This window comes from Dermacentor andersoni, chromosome 5, assembly GCF_023375885.2.
Source record: "Dermacentor andersoni chromosome 5, qqDerAnde1_hic_scaffold, whole genome shotgun sequence".
Classification (NCBI taxonomy): Eukaryota; Metazoa; Arthropoda; class Arachnida; order Ixodida; family Ixodidae; genus Dermacentor; species Dermacentor andersoni.
In genome coordinates, this window is record NC_092818.1 from 107,008,327 (window position 1) to 107,031,667 (window position 23,341).

Here is a 23,341-nt window from a genome sequence, read left to right on the forward strand (position 1 = left end):
ATGTTGGGCGCCCGTGTTGCAGTGATTGATGAGACGTTTGATTGAGCTGATACACCGTACGGCGCGACACCCGCGCTCATCTTGCGGCTCGCGGCAGGTCCTGAGCTGTGTTGAACTTTGGGTGCCCGTGTTGCAGTGATGACATGCTTAAGTTGCACTGTATCGGCGTGACACCCGCACTAGTCTTCCAGCTCGCACCAGGTACAGAGCAGTGCTGAACGTTGGGTGCCCGTGTTGCAGTGATGGCATGTTTGATGAAGTTGATGCACCATATCGGCATGACACCCGCGCTCGTCTTCCAGCTCACAGCAGGTCCAGAGCAGTGTTGAACATTGAGTGCCGACGCTGCATGATGGCATGTTTAATTAAGTTGATCTCTCGCTCTCTCGCGGACACAAAAATGCGCTTGTATCAATCCTTCGCAAGACACGTGCTGCCCTCACATGAAGGAAGAATGCAACAAAAGGCGCGGTTCACGTGGTCAAGCTGACGGAAATGAGAACACACTCTTGAAGGAATGCCTGAAGGGTAGTGAAGGCTAATGTCTTATCCATGGAAACTCAGATCGCGCAGAGCATCTTCAACAAAATCTCGTGGGAGGCATGCCTACTCATTTACACAAAAGGTCAAATTAAATAATTAGACACAACATAATTTGGGCAGATGTGCACAGTGAGGACCCAGATGTCTACGTCAACAAACAGTTGCAACAGCTGCTTTGAATGCTTCTGGCACAAACTTTATTTACATATCTGTACAAATTCAGACGTTCAAGTCTGCCTTCCCATATATGCCAAATAAACATCGCAATGCCTTATGGAAGCAGACGACTGTACTCCATGAACACCATGGACTTTTGCATAGCATCCCACAGCCGTGCTGAGTAATGGAACCTGCAGAAGAAATCAGTATAAGCCATGAGACCAACAAAGAAGCATTGCTCTTAACAAAGTTTGCCTCTAGGATGCAGCTATATTTACAGTTAAATCTCGACTTAATGACCTTCATTGTTATGAAATTCTTGAAATAATGAAGTATTTTACTTTACATAACCTCTTGTCCATAGAACATCATGTATCTAGAACCTCAACATAACCTAGTGTTTGTATGCAATTTCAATATAACGAAATTTTACTGCTGCTGCAAAGGAATGGCTAGACAATAAATTGAAACTTCCGCAGATGGAGATGGTCAAATGATTGAATTACAAATGGCTCCTTGCAAACGTGCCTCAAATCACTCGCCGGGCGACAAGAGCGGGTGCCAAAGTGGAGCCGCATCATGTTACGTATAAAGCCCAAGTACAATAAGATCTTATCGTGCCCCGTGCACTGTGTGCTTTAGGTGCGAGTGAAAGTGTGCGAGGGTGAGACAAGAAAGCACAGCCTTCCCGCATGAGCAAAGGGAAAGAAATGGAGGGGAGCGAGCTCGTGGTAACGCAATCAAGCGCGCGTGCTTGATTGCACTTGATTGATAAAAAGGGGGGAGGGGAGCTAAGTTTGCGCGCGTCTCAATTTCTGGCGCACGTTTCGGCCTCAGCTGCGCATGGCTGTAAGTGCAACTAAGCGCATACGCAGCCGCGCATCTAGCTTTAGAGGTAATCTGCCGCGTGTGCAAAGAGTGCTCTTGCCAAGACGGCGTGGCATCATGTAAGCCATCTTCCAGCGAGTTTAGTTTGGGAGATTACGTAATCTCGAGTTTCGGTGACCCATTGGAGCAAGAGGCAGACGAGGCATTCGCTCCCCGCTACCGGCTCTTGAGGACACCCGCCGTGGTTGCTTAGTGGCTCTGGTGTTGGGCTGCTAAACACGAGGTCGCGGGATCGAATCCCGGCAACAGTGGCGAAATGCGAAAGCAACCGTGTGCTTAGATTTAGGTGCACCTTAAGGAACCCCAGGTAGTCCAATTTTCCAGAGTCCCCCACTAAGATGTGCCTCATAATCATATCGTGGTTTTGGCGTGTAAAACCCCATAATTCTTTTTCTTTTACGATAGCGTCATCCCAGTGCAGGTGACGCTACCAGCCGCGGGGGCGGATTGCGCGGGAAAGCGTGGCTGGCTTCGCTTAATTCGTACCGTCGACATGAAGATATCGTCGACGTGGCATAAAACCGTATCATTCGTCGCCGACTCCCAAATTCATCAAAATTAACTGTTTTCTCATTCAAGTTTGCTTTTCCGATTGTCCAATAATTCGGAATATTCTGTGGCCTCTTTCCTTGCAAGAAAATTCGATCGGCGACTGCACTTATTTGCATAAAAGGTCGAATTTCAATGCAACAAAATTTCGACATGCCAAAGTAAATTGCTGATTTTACCAACTTCGTAATATCGAGGTTGAACTGTATATAGTGAAACCAAGATGGGCACCTACATACTTCTGCTAAAGTAACCAGTTTTTTCAAATGGACTGTTTGAAGGGCTTCAGTTTATTCATGCTCACTTTCCCTACAAACTCATATGTCAAGCTGCACACATTTAAATAAGAAAATCTAAGGGCCTGTACTCTTCTTTCACATACTAATGGGATCAAAGACCTTGCAAGAGAGACAGAGAGATTAAACTTCATTTTAAACAGTTTTCAATGAAGGGTTAATGAAGAATGACCCTTATTCCAGGGTTCCTGTGGCCTTGGCCGCCGAACAGGCACGATACTGGTTTGGTCGTCCAGGCGGAAGCTAAGCAGCACGGCCCCAGATTGGGATGGGGTAGGGTTTGAGATAGGTGCTATTGCGGGGTTCCATTGGCATTCCCATGCTGTATGGTATAAGTTAGCATAAGTGGCACAGAATGAACATTCTTTGTTGTATTGGTCAGGGTAATAGTAGCGTAGTAGGGTCAAGTGTAGATAAATGTTCGTCTGTAGTAGGCACCAGACAACAGCCTCCTTTCTGGTGAGCTTCTTGTGGGGTCAGTGGGTGTCCATCACTCTTGGTTTGTTCTGTTTGTCTGCAGTCTGTTGCTCAGAACGTGCTTGCTCAAGCAACAGCATGTGCGAGCTGGTTGCCAGGTGCACATGTCCAGGGGTACAGACTAATTTGACCAGATGGAGCTTAGCTTGGTGCTTCGTTAGGACATTGTGCGCCTCTTTGCATACACAGCTCATCTGATAAGCTTGGCACACTGTTTGGGAGTCTGTTATGGTCATGTGTGTGTGGGTTGCTGTTGATGGTGGCTAGTGTGATGGCTGCCTCTTCAGCTTCTGCTGGTCAGTTTGTTTTGAGTGTCGCAGTGACAACGGTTTCGAAGTCTTGATTGATTCACTGATACTCGTTGCCTGTTTGTGAGCATATCCTGCACCATTTGTATATCGGACCGCTGGGTTGCCTGCTTAAATTCTGGAGTACGTTTTTGCCCTGACTTGGCATCTTCCTTTGTGGTATAATATTAATCTGTGCACACCTTTCCACTAGAGCACAAGACATTGTGAACTGTCAGCAGACATTTCTTGCCTTGTCTTGCACAAGGTAAATTTACTGGGAGATTGTTTATGGTTCTGTCACCATCAAGTGATCATAATGACGATGACTTCGATGATGATGGTGTGCTGCCCACACCACTGCTGTTCTTTCGTTTGTCTATAGTGACAGTTTGACATTGGCTAAAATACAGGCTTATACCATCATGCACAAGAACGAGTGCAGAAACACACCAATAGGTTTTTTCCATTCGGTATTGAGAAAAAGTATATCTACATAGTACACATATACAGTAGAATCGTGTTAATCCGAATTCCAAGGGTTCCAGAAATTTATTAGGATAAAAGGGAGCTTGAACTAAGGAGAGCCGCTTTATATATAGTGTCTGATTAGTTGTGCGGTACAGCGTGCAAAACCAAGACAATCACTAGGCTCGCATTCCAAATCTAATCACTCTTCAGTCAGTGTACGACAACATGTTCCGGAAAAAGCCTACGTTCTATATAAAGTCCAAGGGCAATATGGTCATGCCTCGCGCACCATTTGCCGTGGGTGTGAGGGAAAACATGTGAAGGTGAGCCAAAAAAAGATGGTGGCTTGATGTGTGCCATCCTCCTCCATACCCAATGTTGGAGATGACATGATGGAGCACGTGCTAGGGGTGACGTAGGTGAGCGTGCAGTAATGTGATCAAGCATGCGCTAAAAAAAGGGAGGGGTGGGTGTAGGTGAGCGCACTGTAACGTAATGAAGTGCGCACTGGGTGGGGGTTCCTTCCTGCTCCTTTTCAGCTGGATGGGAAAGGAGATTGTGCACCACTCTGCTTGCTCCGCACCTCTTTCTTCGTAATTTTTATGGCATGCGACATTACGGCAGCCAGAGATGCAAACAAAGCTTTGCGTTTGGCTTAGGTCTGTCTGAAAAGTGGTCCGTGGGAGTGACAAATTTTGTTCGAAATAACTGTTGTGCAGTTTTTGCAGTTAGAATTTAGTTAGGTCTTATCTATTCAAATATACAGGACTTTGCCTGGACCAGGAGAGCAGTTTGAATTATATGTCAATTAGAATTAGATTTCGCAAGAAGGATTTCACTGTGCTTTCTTTGTGATAAGTTCATTTATTATCTCAAATTTCTCTGACATTAAGGTAAGCTTTTCAGAGTCGAAATAGTCGGTGTAAAAGATACCGGAAAACCCGGTGCCCCCTATGCCCAAGCTTTCCTAGTTCTCTAACCTCTTATCCTTTCTTTATTTCAGACTGTATATATTTTGGATACAACACATCTCTTCTTCAATTACAAGGGGCTCGTTATAACAAGTCTCAACTGTTTTTATTTGATTAAAGAAATTGTGCAGGTTAGGAGCGATATGACAGGGGCCAGATTTATTATTTATCACAAGGTGCACGCAAAGCAACAGTGGCTGACTGACACGCAGTTTCAATCTAATAAATGTGGTGATAATTCCATGCTAAAGCTTATGCCTTTTGCCAGAACCACTGCTGCGGCGTCCTTACAAAGCTACATATAAACCAAATAAAAAATATATCTGGTTTGTCAGCCCATATTTTCACTGCCACGATGCCTTGCACCCACTTTATCACAGGGTAGCCTACCTAAATGTGCGACCATTCAATCATCGTGGTATTTATAGAAAGTACATAGACCTCTATTAGTTGCATTTGATGATGAGTTGAATCACTCAAGTGATTGGCATTTCATTTCACTGGAAACTCTAATGGTCACATGCACCTATAATTTAAATGAAACAAGGTGTTTTGACAGCATGCACCTATGATTAGTTTTCTGAATCAAGATTCAGAAAACTAATCAGATGCAAGATTCTTAAACTCCCATTTAATTCGTGAGATTACATTACTGTCATGCTGAATGGGCTTCCATTGAAATGGTTATCACAGACACTAGTACCAGATTTCCTTCTACCTTTCTCGTAAGGAATTCTCCATACACTCTCACACCAAAGGATGCCAGTACCATTGGCATTAATGCCAACCCTGTGCCTACCGAAAAGGCACAAGCTCCTGCACTCTTAATTGACAAGATTAGAACATACAAAAAGAAGAAGGTACAAAACATACAACAGAAGCTGAATAGCACGCACAACTAATGGGTAGGACGATTAATAGGTGGGCAGTTAATGCACACTGTGCTACGAGGGACATCATACACTAATATCATTTTGAGTGCCTCGATTTCTTTAAAATGCACGTAAATTTATATACATGAGCATTTCCAACCCTTATTTAACCAGTTATCACGCATGTAGAAACATGAGCTCAATTGAACTTAGTCTGCAAAGTAAAGGAAAAACGCCTCACCAGTTTTTCTCAGTGAGGGGTGTGTGCGTGATGTGCTGCTTTGGCATGCTGCCAACTTGAAGGGTCAGCAATGAAGCCAGTTGCTCTAGCCGGCCGCCCTCCTGGTATCCAGGCACGGCGTCGCCTTCACTTCTCTGTTTCTCTTCTGCACAAAGTCAGCTGCATACTGTCAGGATTGCTCCAGCATGCTTATTCTCAAGCTGCTGTTACCTCACAGGATTGATTGATTGACTGATTGATTTTATTTGAAATAAACAAACATATTGGAAAATCTTATTGTACTGACACAGTTAAAAACCTAGCCTGTGGCTAGCAGGAATTCATTTCAGTATAATCAGAAAAAACAGCCTGCGACACATTAAACAATGGGTCTATAAGAAAATTACATAAAAATCCAAAGGTAACTAAGCCAGAACGTAACAAAATACTTGTTAATACGTACTGGCTTACACAAGCAGCTCAACCATATTAACTGTACATGCTGCACTGAACACTAGGACAATATAATTATATATTACCAGTGAAAATTACAACAAAAAACATTTCTATACAAGTGAACATAAGCGAATAACATAAGACAACCGATCATGGTGTAGCGAAAGATAACTTTATAGGGACGAAAAGTCAAAGTGAATGGACAGCTGTGCTGCACGTTCCAAGAGATAAAGATCCCATAGTGGGCAAGAAAGTGCTGAAGTCTTCTTTATTTTGTTTTATTCTGCTTTCTCACACGTTCAAGTGTCTTAAACTATGTGCTTCTGCTTCAAGTATCCATTTGGGAGAGAGATTGAGGGGCGAGGAAAGGCAGGGAGGTGAATTGGACGTTGTCCAGTTTGCTATTCCACATGTGGAGAGATGATGCGGGAGTGAAAGAGGGATAGAGAAGACAAGTTCACGTTAATCAAGCACACTAGACAAAACTTGGAATATCTACGATCAAGTAGTCAGGCCCATTGCCTACAAGTAGTACTGTAGAAGCACTTGCGTAATTTTTTGGACTGATGAGCAGTGAGGCCAAGCTATCGGGAGCCCATTTCAAGTGAAAAGCCACACGTGCCTTTCATATGGGTATATCTGGTAGTTCTTTTAACAAAAGCAGTGGCATAGTCCACTCCCTTTCAATTAAAAAGTGAACTGATGAAAACGGTAGTAGTTTATTGAGTAATGCAAGGTGCAGTAGAATCTCGTTAATTCGAACTCCAAGGGGACCAGAAATTAAATGAAAACAGACAGAGTTTGAACTAAGGAGAGCCCTTTTAAATATGGCGCCCGATCAATAGTGAGGTACAGCCCACAAAACTAACACCGTCACTGGGCTCGCATTGAAAGTCTTATCTTTCCACCATCAGCATGCATGACGACATGTGCCAGAAGACGCCTAGGTTCTCTATAATGTCGAAGTGTGATAGGATCGCACCTCGCTTACCATTTGCTGTAGGTGCAAAGGAAAAAGTGCGTGGGTGCGCCGAGAAGGATGATGGCTTATGTTGGAGTAGACGTGCTCAAGAGCGCATGATTATGTGATCAAGCGAGCACTAGAAGAGAGTGAAGGTGGGAGGAGGCAAAGGGGCAGGGCAACATGCGTGGTAATGTGATCAAATGTGTGTGCTAAGGTCTCCTTCATGCTCCTTTTAAGTCGGATGGGAAAGAAGGGTCTCGGCTTCCCACGCGTCTTTCCTCCGCACTTTAATTTACATCTGCATTTATGGCACTTACAGCAGCTAGTGACGCATTGAATGTTCTGCTTTGGCTCGGGTGTGTCCAAAAAATGGTCCAGTGGAGTTGAGAAATTTTGTTCAAAATAACCACTGCATGGCTTTTGGAGTACAATTTCACTAGAGTGTTTTTATTTAAACAGATAGGACTTTGCCGAGACCAACAGAGACGTCTGAATTATCTGTTTGAACTATATATCTGTTTGAAATATATCGTTTGAACTATCATGGCGGTGCGTCATCCCCATCGAGCGGCCCATCGGAACAAGCCTCAGAGATCAGAGCAACGGCCTCAAAGTTCCCTGTGCATTTGCGTGTGAAGCTACATCAACATCAACATCATTTCAGAATCATGCAAGCAAGGAGTGGCGTCATGCCGAAGCTCGGATAAAAAGCACTGGGTGCCCAGCATAGAAAATTGGACATCGTTCGTGCCATCGAATGTGGCACAAAGAAGTCAGTGCTGGCAGGCGACAGGGATCTACCGTTGACTACAGTGTGTGGGATTTGGAATGTGAAGAAGCTGCTCGGCAGCCCTGCTGCGACCGCGAAAAAAATGTCAGCTCCGAGGTTCAACTTTTCACCATTGTTGCCTCTGTTGCCGAAGTGTCGCCTAACGACAGTGATGAGGACGACACGGAAAGCAACAGCGCGGGTGATTCAAGCGCAACAGTGGTAGAAGATGCGCATAACGTCAGCCGCATGAATGCAATCGTCGTGACGAGAACAGTTCCCCCGCAATGAAAAAGGCGCCCTGCTACTTCTGCAGTGCTACAGCACCCATGCACGGAGAATATGCAACGCCAATGAGGAATCTGCCATGCAAGTGTTTGCCGAGAAGAGGGGCTGGCTGAAAATCTGGCTCGCAGCTTCAGTAAGTTTGAGGCCGCTGTCAACGCTGCTAGGCTGCCGCAGCACCTAACGAAAATAACAAGACTTTTGTTGAACGAAGGGCATAAATCACGACCTCCAATATAAACTTTATGGAGGAGGTCGTGGAATAAATACTGCATATTTTTGCCCTTTCATCACATTCTCTCTGAGTTCCGTTTTCTACAGGTAAGCGGGCGGTCTCAGCCATCTCAGTTAAGCAGTACTACTGTTTAGTACATACTTTTTCCTGAGCTCCGGCCAACTACGGTTAAATGAGGTTTCACTGTACCATTCCAGACACCTCGCAACACTTGTTTCATGCCAAGAAAGGACTTAGTTTACGAGAAAATTGCATCTGATGAGTCCAAACACCTTTTTCGAAATTCAAATCTCCCGCCACCCAACCGGGGGAGTGGTGACGTTGCATACGCCATCACCACCCTTTGCTGCCATAGGTGAATAAAACTGCACCCGCCAGATGGCGGTACCAGGCCAAGACAGAGCAGTGGATTTGCCGCTGCAGTTGTTTTTTGGTCAAGTGGCATAAACCATTTGGGTGTCCCACGACATAACATTGAAGTTGAATTCTCTGCTACTTTCCACTTTGTGCAAGTTTCGTGAGCCAGCAAAACCAGCGCAGCACTATGCGATAACGAAACTGTTGAAACGCAAAAGCGTGCGTGGCGCAGAGTCGAGCAAGAACGAAACCTTTCGACCGACCGTGACATTGTCAAGGGTAATTTCAACGAGTTCTTTTTCCTAAAAATGATATATAACTGGATAAGTAGTATTTTATTTCGTCTTACAATACAATACAATTATGTTTTTTGCAACGAGTGGTTGAGTACTAGTGACAGAATCTAACTGAGGAGTGCTTTCATCATCGGGCAAGTGCTTGAATGTCCCCGGTGAGTCTCTAATCATGTCCTGCACTAACCTCAGTTTCTAGATTATTAAGGCCCTGTTCACGATAATATTGATGCCTTACGAGATTCTGAAGCACTAATCTATCACTTTAGCTTGAGTTAATATTTGCCTTTAGCGTCCTTTTAATGCGAGAGCACTACTTTGCTTATTGTGCGACCCCACTGTCATCAGAAAGCCGCGGCAGAACGGCACACAAATTGCATCATTTTCATCTCACTAAAAAAGAAAAAAAAAAGGAGGAGCCGGTGATGATTTGGTCCTCTGCCTCACCGCCACTGCTACTGCTCCTTATCCGAGTGTGCTAACCACTGTGCCACCATCGCATTGCACCAACGTTGCAACAGGCAACAGTAGTGAATGTCTTCGAGGCTGTGCACATGGTTGGGCTCTGCCTGGCAGGTGATTCCCTAGACAGCAGACGGCACAGTGCAAGTGCATGGCAGATCGGGCAGCATGCCTCATCTTATGCCTCAACATGCATTCTCTACCGAAACACATGGCCCATGTGACGCACAATGTGAACGCCAACAGAGGCAACATACTTTAACTCATGGAGATATGAATGAGGCCGGATGACAAGAGACAGATCGCGGGATTTACTCGTTCGTGTGCACCACTACGCGACCCAACAACATTGCCACCAGCATCACCATAAATGCCAAGCCAGGACTTCAACTACAACTCATCCAGCTCGGAGACTGCTTCGGTGCAGACGAACAGATATATATGTACTGTGCATTTCGTCGAAACAGAACTCATGGTTGTGGGCGTATAGGTGGCACCAAATCCATCTCAAATGGATGCGGCATCGTTCATCTGTAGAAATCTACGTTTCACTCTATGCTGGGGCATATCCATGCTCGTCGTAGGAGAGTTCAATCAGGACACACATTCAACGCAGCAGCGCTAGACACGGCAACATTTCACCGCAACACTAAAATCAGCAACAAGTAATGCTCTCACATTTAGATGTCATAATAATTGCTTAACTTCACCATCATGTCCAACAAAAAGGTCCCGAGGTTGTCTTTCAATGGGTGCCTGGCCATTGTGGAATCAGTGGCAATGATTCCGCTGATAACGCTGCTCACATATCACATCAAGAAGAGCACAGCGTTCCAATTCCGCTTTCGAGGATAGACGTCGCAAGGAAGCTTTGACACCTGGCACGCAGTCTCTCACTGACCGAGTGGAACTCGCCAAAGTGAAGACTTACATGACTGCAATGATTAAACCCCTCACTGCAACTCCAACCTCCATTCGGACTTCCTCAACATGAAGTTACGCTTCTCTGTCGCCTTTGATTAGGAGTTACCTTCACATAGGCATACTCTACATTAATTGGAGTGGACAGTGCAGTATACGAGGTCTGCGGCACCAAAGAAAATATCGACCACCTGCTATGCCACTGTCCACGATATGCCCCAGAAAGAAAGAACTTGCTAACGCTCTCCAAAAACTGGACAATCAGCCGCTTTCCCTGCAGGTGCTGCTGGAACACTAGCCCCATCTCTCATTGGCTCATCAGCCTCGAGGTGAAGGCACTTTTGTGCTTCTTGAGCATGACAGGCTTGTGTGAACATCTGTGACTATTAGTGCAATTACTATTAGACCACGCACGTCAGCAAACTCACTGCTAATATCCTTCTTTCCTTCCCTCCTCTCTCTCCATCATCTTTGTTTTCCCTTTCCCATTCCTCCGGTGTAGGGTAGACAACCGGACGTTATTCTGGTTAACCTCACTGCCTTCTGCTTTTCTCTTTCCTTCCCAGGTGCCCCAATAGTTTTTTTTTTTCCATGTAAAACGCTGTCAGTGACGCATCAATGTGGTCACAGTGCATTAAACATGACCTTGAGCAAGACAATCAGTACTTTTTAACAGATGTGATCAGTCCGTACACTGCACCCAAAGGAAGCCAGCATTCAAGCGCACAGCGTTTCAGCGAGATTGTAGCTTCATAGGGACGCTCGCACTGAGTTCGCATGAGGTGTAAATGCCACGTCGCTCGTGGGCACCTGCTGAAGCCGCCACATACTCTTTCGTGATTCAGTTTCAGGCGTCGAAGTTAAATTGTCCAGAGTTCTTTACAGAAAATAGCAGTGTCAACATTTTTCTACGTCTGGAACTGCTTATGCCAGGCTTACTGGCTTCGAGTATTGCACTAGGGTCAATCGTCTTAGTGCCAAGCACACTCTTTGGCACTGTGCAAGTAACGCCGTTGCCCGTGTAAGCCACTGTGCTGTCATGGCATCGACAGCGCACATGAAGCCAACACATGGAGGGTTAGAAGGTCTCCAGAGAACTGAGAGATGCACAGGGCATATGGCTGCAAAAAACGACGAAGCCAAGTGGACGTGCCCTAGCACCCCACTCAAATGACTCTGCAGCAGAGCCGGAGCAGCGTATTGTTAGGGTTGGCGTCGGACACCACGGGCGATACGTCATCCCCCTACCTTCTACTTGGTCGGACACCACGGGCGATACATCATCCCCCTACCTTCTACTTGGTCGGACACCACAGGCGATACGTCATCCCCTTACCTTCTACTTGGCCGGACCCCACGGCGCCGAAGAGGGTCGTTCACCCGACCTTCTCCCCGGATTCGTCGAAAAGAGGATCGATTTCTCCTTCCCGTGCTCGGTAATGCAGGAGGAGGGGCCCTCTCTCTGTGCCTGTCACGTGTCATCGACGGAAGCAAGATCCCGCCCACACTTGTAGAGAGCCTATTTAAGGGGCTCCGAAATGTACTTTTGATATACTTCATACTTCATGCTCTTTTTTTTCTTTCAACTACTTTTGAATAAACAGTGCAAGTTTCGCACTAGCAAATCGTCTCGCCCTTGCTCGGTCGCCATGGTCTACCGGATGCCTGCAGCCCGCCGACAACGCCACGCTACCCAATAAGTAATGTTGGTCGAGCTTCGATAAACAGGCGTCGCTACTTCTCGGCAGCAGTACAGTACGCTACCCTGGAGTACGCAACAAACTGGTTGCTAACGGTGGGATCGCCTACAAATGCAACAAACTGGTTGCTAACGGTGGAATCACCCCTGAAGTGCAACAGTATCTGCACTCCTCTGCTGGAACAAGCATTGCGCGCACAAACACTAGTGTTTGTGCCGTGCAGCTGTCTGCATGCCACACTTCGGTGCTTACGATGGTCCGAACAGAACGGACAGTACATTTGAAGTGCAAATGCCGACGGTTTCACTTCTTGTCTCATCTCGCCCACAACTGAGATGGGTGAGATGAACAGACAAAGGCTGCAATGCCGGTGGCAGCACTCCTCATGACGCCAACGCTGTGAGATGCCTAGCTGCCAGTGTGGTGCTTCTGCTGTGCAGCAGCAGCCGCCTCACTAGCTGTGTCGTGCCAGCATGTCACCTCCACGTGCTGTTAGCAAGTTCAGTTTCATTACGTTAGTTTTCCATGTGAAAAACCAACATGTCCTGGTCAAGGAACCTGGACCAGCATGAATTTTTCCTCCACTGCAAAGCGTTCTTTCTGGCTGCAACTGCGTATGTGCATGCGGTCGCAGCTTGAGAGCAATCTGTGTTGGGGGTAAAGTCTAGGTTCGTCAACGGCTCGTAGCTTAGTGCGTGCTGTGTTCTCGGCCCTCAGTTTGCGTTGAAGCGATAGACAGCACGAAGGTCACTTCGCTCACTGCTGCTGCTGCACTTGCTCATGCCATTCTTTCGACAGCAAGCGTCCGCGCTCATCGAGCGTGATGTGTTTATGTCCGCTGCGCACGCTGACACCATGCTTGTTAATTTAGTTAGCAAGCAAATCTTTACAAGTTGATACAGCCGACAAATCTGCTGTCATTACTTCGTACAGCTGTATGATAATTTGCTATTGCAATCGATGCTTCGACTTTCTCGCTAAACTGCACCTTTCTTCATGCTGTGGGGTAACATGAGGCTGTTGGCTTTTGTGTTTTCGTCCCAGCATTGATACTACTGTACTAAATCGATTGTAATGCACCCACAAATCTAACACACACCAATTTGTGACGAGTTTAAAGAAAGAGAAAAAGTGCACCAGAAAGTAAAATGCACCTGATTTATAAAGGAAAAATGTATATCATGCCCCCCCCCCCCCCCCCCCCCCCAATTCGTGATCAGAAAAAACAAGAAATGCAAAATTTACCTTTACAGAAGAGAAACTGTTTTTAAAACTGAGCATTCATGTTGTTATCACCATCTGCATATCATGGGCAACAGATATCAAGCACACAGGGGTGGTATGCCCAAGCGATTACTTTTAGAGATACCACTATAACATTTACAAGACTTTTTGTGACATTGCATCAGACTTGTCGAGGTATGCGGCCGAGAACGTTCCTTGCACTGTGCGTGGAGAGCATGCATGGAACAATGCCAGAAATGCTGGCAGCCATAAACACTGATGCATCCAGTGCAGATTTCCATAAAATCTCACGAAAGTGACAGTATCTTCTAAAGTTATCCCCTGTGAATACCACTCCGTCACTGCCGAGCGGAAAATGAACACACAGCAACCTTCATGAAAACGTGCACTATCACCATTTGTGATGGCCATGAGTTCACAGACACTGCTTCTTACAGCTCTGACGTTGGGCTGTTTGCAACGGTACGAATGCAGTTTTGGTTTCGTATCCGACTTACGCACAGGGAATTTTCGGACCAATTTCCTTGGAAAAAGAGTCCGCATTGAATTCGTGTAAACACGGTACATGCTTTGTTAATTTCTGAGAGCGAGTTTTGTTTACAAGGTAAAATATTTATTTGCTGTCATTTTTCCTCCAACCCATTGTTTCTGGTGCAGTAGTGTCACTCAAACACAAAGTGCACCATGTATAAAAAGATTATTTTTCTTATTGTTTCTTCTTTTTTTACATTACGCTTGATTATGCTTGTGAATGCTTTTTATTATATTTGTACCACCTTGCAAACATACCATACAAGATCGTAACATCTACAAATAAATTTGAAAGAGTAAGCAAATTGCTGACACAACTTCACCGACAGACGGCATTTAAGATTTCAACAGAGTTCCAAATAACTCCGTCAAATCAATTGGCTATTGACTCGAGTGGGTGCTGCCTATGTTGCAGTACTCCCTTCCCCATTAAGTCCACAGACTATCTATTCGAGGGCCTTTAAAAGGTCCACGCAGTACCAATACCCTTCCTGTTCATAGTGCCTTTCTCAGGATACACATTAGAAAGAAGCACGGCTGATACCAACCTTGCTCAGATAGCCTCTTGGGAAGCAGGAACAGGTTCGGACCCTGGTGCTGCTTGTCTTTGCCAAGAGCCACTGTGGCATCCATGCTTATCTGTCCTGGACACAGGAATGCAGGGATGGCAAGATGAGCACACAGGTAACTTTCAGCATTCCAAGTCTTACTTTTCACAAGATTTGGCATCCTTTTATTTATTTAGTCATACTGTTAACACTCACTTGAGGGTCGTTACAGGGAGGGTCAGTAATTGAATTGTACATAGAACAAACATTGAAGATCATTTGTAGGAGAACATTTGTAATACATAGAACATTTGTAGAAAAAAAAAACACAGCTACAGGAAGGAACAAATAATAAGCTATACAGTTTGAGCGAAATACTTATCAAGACCAACCTCAAAATCACTCATAGCATTTTTTTGTACCACATCATTCGGTAATTCATTCTCCATTTTAATAGCATTAGGAAAGAAAGAAAAGCGCAATAAGTCTGTTCGAGCTATTATTGGTTGCACGAATGTACTGCATGTTGTTCATGGTAACCTTTTGTGAAAGAGCATTAGATAATCATCCTTGTTTATTTTCACATCTGCGTGTAGTATTTGAAAAAGCAATTTCAATCGCTGCTTCTGCCTTCTTGATTCCAGTGGTTCTAAGTTACATATATTTAACATTTCAGTTACTGAGTCACCTCGTCGATATTTAGAGCAGATAAAGTGAACTGACATTCTTTGAATTCGTTCTAGTTAATGCTTTAAAACCTTTTGATGGGGGCTCCACACAGCACCTTTCACCGCAGCTTTCAAGAGATTTTTCTTTTATGCAACATCTATCTTCTCACTTATATAAAAGCTTTCCTCTGTGTTCGTGAACATCTTGCTCGCTCACATGCTTTTTACAGAAAGTAGCTGTCTACGTCAACATACCCAGCTTTTCTGGAATGTGGGAACACAGCTATACATGTTGCTACGCATACAATATCCATACCATAATGTATGACAATCTGAGCAATTCATGCATTAAAAAATTCTGGTTGAACCAATCTCGCAATGAATGTCAACGTTAATGTGATTAGCATTAAGCAATGTAGCTATACACTGTATGTAGTGACAGGCCAGTTCTGCCAACCTCCCGAGCAAGTTTTCCCCCTAAACCGAATACAAAATTTCTCTAAATTTTTGCAAAGTGTTTTTAGGTTTGTCGATATGTATTCTGCAAAGATAAAGCTCTGTTTGTGTTATGCAAATAAACTGTAATTTTTATAGTTTAAATTAATTTCTAAGCTTGTTTAAAAATATGCAGACATTGAAGTTACTGGACTCAATCTGAAATGATGTCCTAGTACAAGTTGTTGTTCTAACAACACAGCCTCCCACTTCAAGCTACATAACAGAAGAAGAGGTCAGTGTGTTTAGTACTTTATTGTTGTCCAAACCTGTTTTGCACATACCGCAAAGTGCCAAGATTACACAGAATTTTATTTGAATTTCAAGGCAGATGGGCGCCAAACCTTTTTTACAAAGTTTAACTGTCCAAACAGCTTCCCATTTCATGAAACCAATGTAAAAGATGTGAACAATTATTTTTTTCATGGTGTGAATCGAAGTAGCACTACCACATTTACATGCATACACATAATTTGCTATGAAGCATGCACATTGGCGGTCCATCTTTATGATTCCTCTAAAGCAGAACTTCCCAGTGAAAACATTTCATCCATAGGACATCTGAATGATGTCCCAATATCCATAGACCATTTTGGATACAAATAGAACATCCACTGGACGTCCAGTTTCGGATATCCAATTACAGATGTCCCAAGGATATCGAACATGGACCTGTTTTGGATGCCCTACCATGAATGTCTCAAGGTTATCCCACACGCACCTCTTTTGAAATGTGAATATGTTTTCTCCAACTGAGGCTTTGTCTTTGTACTTCTTGGCAAAATAATTGTTTTCCCACATGTTCAAATTACAATCTGAAGCTATCATGTCTACAGTTCGTGTGTACATCATACTCTAGAAATTTTCTGACAGAACTTACTTTCAAAAATTCAATTAGTTCGATAAGGCGCTTGCGCTTCGTGGAAGGCCTGGAAGGATGAGGAATATGCTGCACTTCTACACGCATGTGTTCGCAACAGGTGCACATAATGTATCTGTTCCATGATGTGTCAGCGACCTGCCCGTTGCGTCTGTCACACAGCATGTACTACAAGCAGAACTGACTTTATGGCAAACACTGTGCAAAAGGCCCTGGCATATGTCCGTAAAACGTACGCAGCATGTCTCTCTAATTTCTCTCGTGTACTTGCAAGGGATGCCCACAGGACACGGAAAGTGTGGCAAAACGGTCACGTAAGGGACGTCTGCCAGGCATATTGCTATTGCAATCGATGCTTTGCATTCTGGGTGAAAATGCATCTTCTTTCTGATCCTAGCAACCTTAAAACTGTAAAAAGTGCTGATACACTCTTAACGCATTAATGAACAGCAATTACCAATTACTAAAGCTGCACTGCTCTCATGCAACAAAACTTCAGTAGAGCACAATTCTTAAGCACAACTCATTTTGCCATTTATCATTTTGCTCTTTGACTACTCTCTTAAATGCTGATCCTTCTTATTAACACTGTAGGGGTTGGGGGACGGACGTCGGGATGAAAAACACTTGGGAGGATTTATTTTACATTATATACAGAGAGGTGAGAGACAAGTAACAGTTGTACAGTCATTACGGGCCGGCAGCAACTCAGACGCTGCGGCCCGCGGCAAGAAGTTCGAGAGAGGTGAATCCGGGAATGCTCTGGTCTCTCTGGAATGCTTCTTTTAAACCCTTCGAGCACTGGAAGTCGCGTCATGTTCGGCCAATGGGAGAGCCCGCTCAGGTGACGCCACCTTCGGCCAATGGTAGGCACCCGTGCGGTGATGTCACACCCGGCGGCTCCCCGCGGTCTTGCCTTGCTGTGGTGCAATGCTCTCTTCAAAGGCGGAGAAGGGGGGGACGATTGGGCTCCATTGTCCGAGGGCCCACCTGCTCCCGGTGGTACGGCTCCGCTGTGGTGGCAAATGCCTTCTTCAAAGGCGACCGGTGCGACGCTGCCAGGCCTTCCCGGTACATCACAGCCGTCTTGTTTCGGGACCCACTTTCCTTGCAACAATGCCGGGCGATCCCTTCATTTTCTGGAAAACTCAAGCATTGAATAGCTACCGCGGGGCGTACGAACTTGTTGGCACGTGAACTTGTTGGCTCGAGCGATCCTCTGGAATGTGTCATCCGTGTTTCTGCATCCCTTACTTAGAAGTGGCGCGATTCGAAGTGGTCTGGGGAATTTGAAGTAGGCTCAGGAAACAGCCCCATATATAACAGCTCGTCCTCGCCCCGGATGTTCTGAATGGCCGGTGAACTCAATTCGCTGGCCATGAGGAACGCTGAAAGAACCTGCAGGGTATTGGTGTCGAGCCTCGAATGACGAACTTCGGGATCCTTGGCCCTGGAGAACATACGTCAAACAAACAAAACAACACAGCGCTGCACCACGTGTAAGCGCAGGCTCTTCACCCCTGACTCGCCAGGCTATTACTGAGTCAAAATGAACCCTGATCTTTTATTTCCCCAATTTTGACTAAACAGTTCCAACCACCCTTCCAAACAGCTATCCATTTCTCCCCGAATGCCGACAAGACCAGAGTACTATTGTTGTTGCAAAACAAAGGGTCGTTGACGATGCAAACAACAAATGAAAACAGCCGAACATAACTTAAGTGGCCTAACTACACGAACAGCATGTTTCCAATCTATCGCAGTGGCGTACTTATCGCACGTATTGGTGCCACTGAACAATCTGGTCAACCTCACAAGTACGTAATCACAAGTGCACTAGCCTTGTGGTCACTAAACAGAACGCGTACTTGCGTTGTAGGCAAACTTTTCATTTACGCTTACTCACGTTTCTTCCTTTAGTCCCTCTAGGACACGTGACTTAAACGAACAATTAAACTCGCGGGACTTACACACTCCGCAGAACTCTTAAAATGATGCGTCTTCTACTGACTCTTTCCACGCACGCTCACTAAAGAAGTCAGAATACGGCTGCCCTCAACACACACCAGCAACCCAGTCATAAATCTGCTTCCTTCCGTCCACACAGGACACGCGCTAATGGAACTAAGAACGCTTCTCAGTGCAAATCATGCACTCACTGAAAACCTACGCGCTTAACCTTAGAAAATTCAAAAACACTCAAAAAGAAAGAAGGTTAAATAACACACACGCGCGTTACGATAGGCCTTTCAACAATAACCTTGACCCTCAGGTTACTCACACACACAAAAAGAAAGCCTATTTACTCATTAACTAACACTCGCGAGACTACATGTTTACACAAACCTCATCTTTCAAATCTCCGAGCTTCTCAAACGAAAACACAAACAAAGCTCAAACCTTACATATTGAAAGAAATCCTAGTCTCAAATCGCGAAAACTTTCCGATGCTCAAAATAAAAAACAACACACTTCATTTCTACGGAAGCGCTCTTGGCCTCCCTTTCCAAACGCTTATGTCTGACTCATACTTTGAGTGGGACTCGAGGTGGTCGCGGTTTGAAAGCTGCTCTGGCTGCCGAGGAACAACAAAAGGGCTGACTCACTATCAGCTCCCCCAAGACGTTACGGTCTCCTGCCAATTTGCGTCCTGGCGCCCCGCTTTCCTCACAAACTCGATTGACCGCGTTGCTACTCCCCACCTGGTCTCGTATTGCCACCTTGCGCTTCTTCGTACTGCACGCTGAGCTATAAAAAGAACTACGGAACGACGAGGAGTTTAACTGCCCCGTGCCCTTTGTCCGCGTCCACGCAGAACATGCTTCTCGGTCTCCTTTTGACCGGTGGCTCGAACGTTTTCGATGCGTCAACACCATCAGTGACGACCGCACCTTTTTCCTCGCGCCCTGCCCTCTTGGGTCTCTCGCCATCTTTGGCGGCGCTACATTAGTTACCGTCTTTCGGTCTTTACCGCGCTTCTTTTTACGGCGCTTTCTCTTCGCACTCACTTTCATGTCGCCTTCTCGTGCCTCGTGCTGGCCGGTACACATTTCGTCGGCCCGGATGGGTCTCTTACCCGCACAGTCTGAGTGATTTACATTTAAATCTACTCTCACTTTGCCTCGACTGGCGGACAGCCCAACCGACTCTGGAACAATGCAGCAGGCTTTACTCGAGTTAGACAACTCGCACTCTTGCGAACTGCCCTCTACTACATTGCCCAGCTCACGCTGTGCATCGACACACAGTCCGTCGGTATCGATCGCTGTCTCACGCGCACAGTCCGAATGATTAATAACTGAATCATCCCTATCTAGGCTATCTAGACTGGCGGAGAGCCGCACCGATCCCTGAACAATGCAGTTGTTCTCTCGTGAACTACGGAGCTCGCCATCCCGAGAACTACTCTCAACTGCATCGCTCAGTTCGCACTTCACTTCTGCACGCAGATCTGGCTCTACATGGGTGCTCGCGTCTGTCGGGTCAGCAGTACCCTTTTCTTCGCTAGCAACCTCGCTAACATTACAAGCGACACACACGCGCGGTAACTGTGCCAATTTGTTCGCAGCTGGCCTAGCTGTCTCTACAGTCATCTGTTGGCACAGCACCTCGTCGCTCTCCCTGCGGCCTTTAACGGCCTCTGTTGCCACTAAGGCATCGTTAGCAGCTAGCCTTTTCCCTTCACTTATGAATCTGCAGCCAATCTCACAGGCACTACTCTTCTCGTCGGCTTTTCGCGAAAATCCGCTCGATGCTGCCTCATTCTTTCGCTCTGTACTACCTACAGAATTCTCAGACAGCCGTTGTCTCTGTGCCATTAACTGATCACAATACTGTATCTCTTTGATCAGTGCTGCCTTCTCTCTCTCATACTTTTGCTCACGCTCACGCTTACGTTCCTGATACTCACGTTCGCGTTCCTTCTCACGTTCGTGACGCTCACGCACACGTTCACGACGCTCACGCTCCCGTGGTTCCTGTATCACTTCCCAAGCAAGCTCAATGCTTTTGTCATCATTGCCACTGTCTTCAATCGCCTTTATGATAGCTGGCGTTTTCATCCGTTCGTCCGCCTCAACTCCCAAATCGTCGCACACCAACAACAAGTCTAACCTCGTCAACCTTCTAAGATCCATGGCAGCTGCCCCGACTGGTGGTTAGAACTGTTTTCCTTAATTAATTTGTGCAAACACACAATGCATCAAATTCCCGATTCCCAGAACTATCAAAATGAACACACAACATTTGAGTCTGGCGAATCAAAAGGAAAAAACCACGCGCTCACTTACGGTTGCAGCACCCTGCCATCCGGTTCATTTGTCCGCTGTTCCCAGGTCCTCCGGACTCCCTGGGTCGAAGGCTCGCTCTTCGCTACTCCCAGTTTCTTCGGACCTCTTTCGACGAAGGCTCTCTCTTCTTCACTCTTCCCGGTTCCTTAGGATCTCTCTCGACGAAGGTTGATCCGTAGCGCTGCCACCAGCTGATGCATTCGGAGGCAATCTCACCGCTGCCAACCAGATGTAGGGGTTGGGGGACGGACGTCGGGATGAAAAACACTTGGGAGGATTTATTTTACATTATATACAGAGAGGTGAGAGACAAGTAACAGTTGTACAGTCATTACGGGCCGGCAGCAACTCGGACGCTGCGGCCCGCGGCAAGAAGTTCGAGAGAGGTGAATCCGGGAATGCTCTGGTCTCTCTGGAATGCTTCTTTTAAACCCTTCGAGCACTGGAAGTCGCGTCATGTTCGGCCAATGGGAGAGCCCGCTCAGGTGACGCCACCTTCGGCCAATGGTAGGCACCCGTGCGGTGATGTCACACCCGGCGGCTCCCCGCGGTCTTGCCTTGCTGTGGTGCAATGCTCTCTTCAAAGGCGGAGAAGGGGGGGACGATTGGGCTCCATTGTCCGAGGGCCCACCTGCTCCCGGTGGTACGGCTCCGCTGTGGTGGCAAATGCCTTCTTCAAAGGCGACCGGTGCGACGCTGCCAGGCCTTCCCGGTACATCACAGCCGTCTTGTTTCGGGACCCACTTTCCTTGCAACAATGCCGGGCGATCCCTTCATTTTCTGGAAAACTCAAGCATTGAATAGCTACCGCGGGGCGTACGAACTTGTTGGCACGTGAACTTGTTGGCTCGAGCGATCCTCTGGAATGTGTCATCCGTGTTTCTGCATCCCTTACTTAGAAGTGGCGCGATTCGAAGTGGTCTGGGGAATTTGAAGTAGGCTCAGGAAACAGCCCCATATCTAACAACACTAAATCTGTGAAAACTAACTCAGCACCCCTTTTTAGTAATTTAGTGTTTCTTCTGATGTTTGTAAAACATGCCAAGTTCTGCGCACAAGCCACTGGGGATTTTGTAAAGACTGTACGATGAAACAAGTGCTGCTGAAATAAACACTTAATTCTAGCAAGCCAACAAGCGTTCACACTGAGTAGCCTCCTCTTCTTTATGTCCTGCAAGCAGAAACTAGAGATGTTCCAAGCTGAAGTTGATGTCATACTGCGTGGAATGTAAGGCAGTGGTACCTTTGTACTTGAGCTTCGACTTGGTAAAGATGGCATCCAATGTCTGGCTCATCGCAGCAACATTCTCGGGAGAAAAGTCACCGGGAGTGCACTTGTTCTGCACAAACACTGTGAAGAGCAAAAAGAGGCAGCGTGAGTGATCCCTTACAACACTTTTTTTAAACAAACAAATATTTCACAGAAAGCAAGCCAGAGTACCTCGTGTGTGATGACCTGCTCAAAAAAGCACTAGTTACGCTGACATTAGAACATAGTTCGGTATTGGAGCCAGAAATGTTTCGTAAGGTGCAGCTTAAGGGAAAAGGAAACGGGGAACATGGGAGTGTGCTTGCACTTGGCATCCAAGCACGCACACCAACACTGGCCTGCCAATGTGCATGCAAGCCCCGATTATTGGGGCCTGGCTATTGAGCGTAATCAGGCCCCAAGTTTGCATGCGTCACCGTTCAATGAGTTGTGCTAAAAGTTACAAGATCATCGTTGAAACTTCAGGACGAAATGTAGACAAGAACAGAAAGGAGACCACATGACACAACCTTTAAGTCCTTGTATACTTTTAGCACTGAAGTTTCAACATGGATATGTACCAGCTCGCTCAGTTTACCTTTCTTCTAAGCCTAATTACAAGACTAATTCTCTACCCAGAGGCCACAATTACGTGTGCAGATCAGGCCCGTGTGAGCTACAGTGCTTGCTTGGGCTGTTGCTGCTGAAGATGCCAAGTTGTGCCGAAGACCCTCTGTTCTGCTGAAGAGGTTAATGCCAAATACCCCCTTTTGGGAAGCAGCCCTTCATTTTACTATTTCATCAATGTCAACAATAAACTGGAACCACTCTCCTTTTCAGAACACTGTGGTCCTATGACAAGCGATGGTTGTGCTTGGACAATGTGAGCAGCAGTGCGATTGGCAGTGAAATGTGCATGTACACGATAAGGATGTCTGTGTGCCCTCTGGAGTCTCAGACTCTGCATAACTTTTCCATGCGAGGCCAGTGATTAACAACCACTTGAATACACGTCAGCACGTTAACTTCACCATGCTGCCATAAGTGTGCATGTACTGCGAATCACACGTAAACGTGCCCTGTGTGCCTGCTGCAATATGTTATTTGAACTACCGATTGCCATATGTCGGCAACAAGTTGACCAGGCGGACACCTTTTTTTATTCAGAGAAAAATAAATAGAGGAGTTGTTGCCATTTGCTGGCGAGGGCTACCCTTTACCACTTGATTATTAATGTAGAGTAACAATATAAAGGAAGTAT

General features: G+C 46.0%; 1 protein-coding gene across 2 annotated transcripts in view; it reads right to left on the reverse strand.

Moving 5' to 3' along the window:
• Positions 1-723: 723 nt before the first annotated feature.
• The window catches only part of LOC126531009 (nonsense-mediated mRNA decay factor SMG9), a 50,544-nt gene continuing 27,926 nt past the window's right edge, over positions 724-23,341 (reverse strand). Inside the window, exons 10-13 of one of the 2 annotated variants that reach the window (XM_050178368.3) lie at positions 22,075-22,182; positions 14,500-14,595; positions 5,755-5,899; positions 724-893 (exon numbers count right to left, since the gene is read on the reverse strand). In XM_050178368.3, the coding sequence (XP_050034325.1) occupies positions 815-893; positions 5,755-5,899; positions 14,500-14,595; positions 22,075-22,182 (428 nt within the window). In that variant the 3' untranslated portion in view covers positions 724-814. Of the gene's footprint in view, positions 894-5,754; positions 5,914-14,499; positions 14,596-22,074; positions 22,183-23,341 lie in introns of those variants that run through there. The other variant, XM_055070906.1, reaches the window with a different exon arrangement.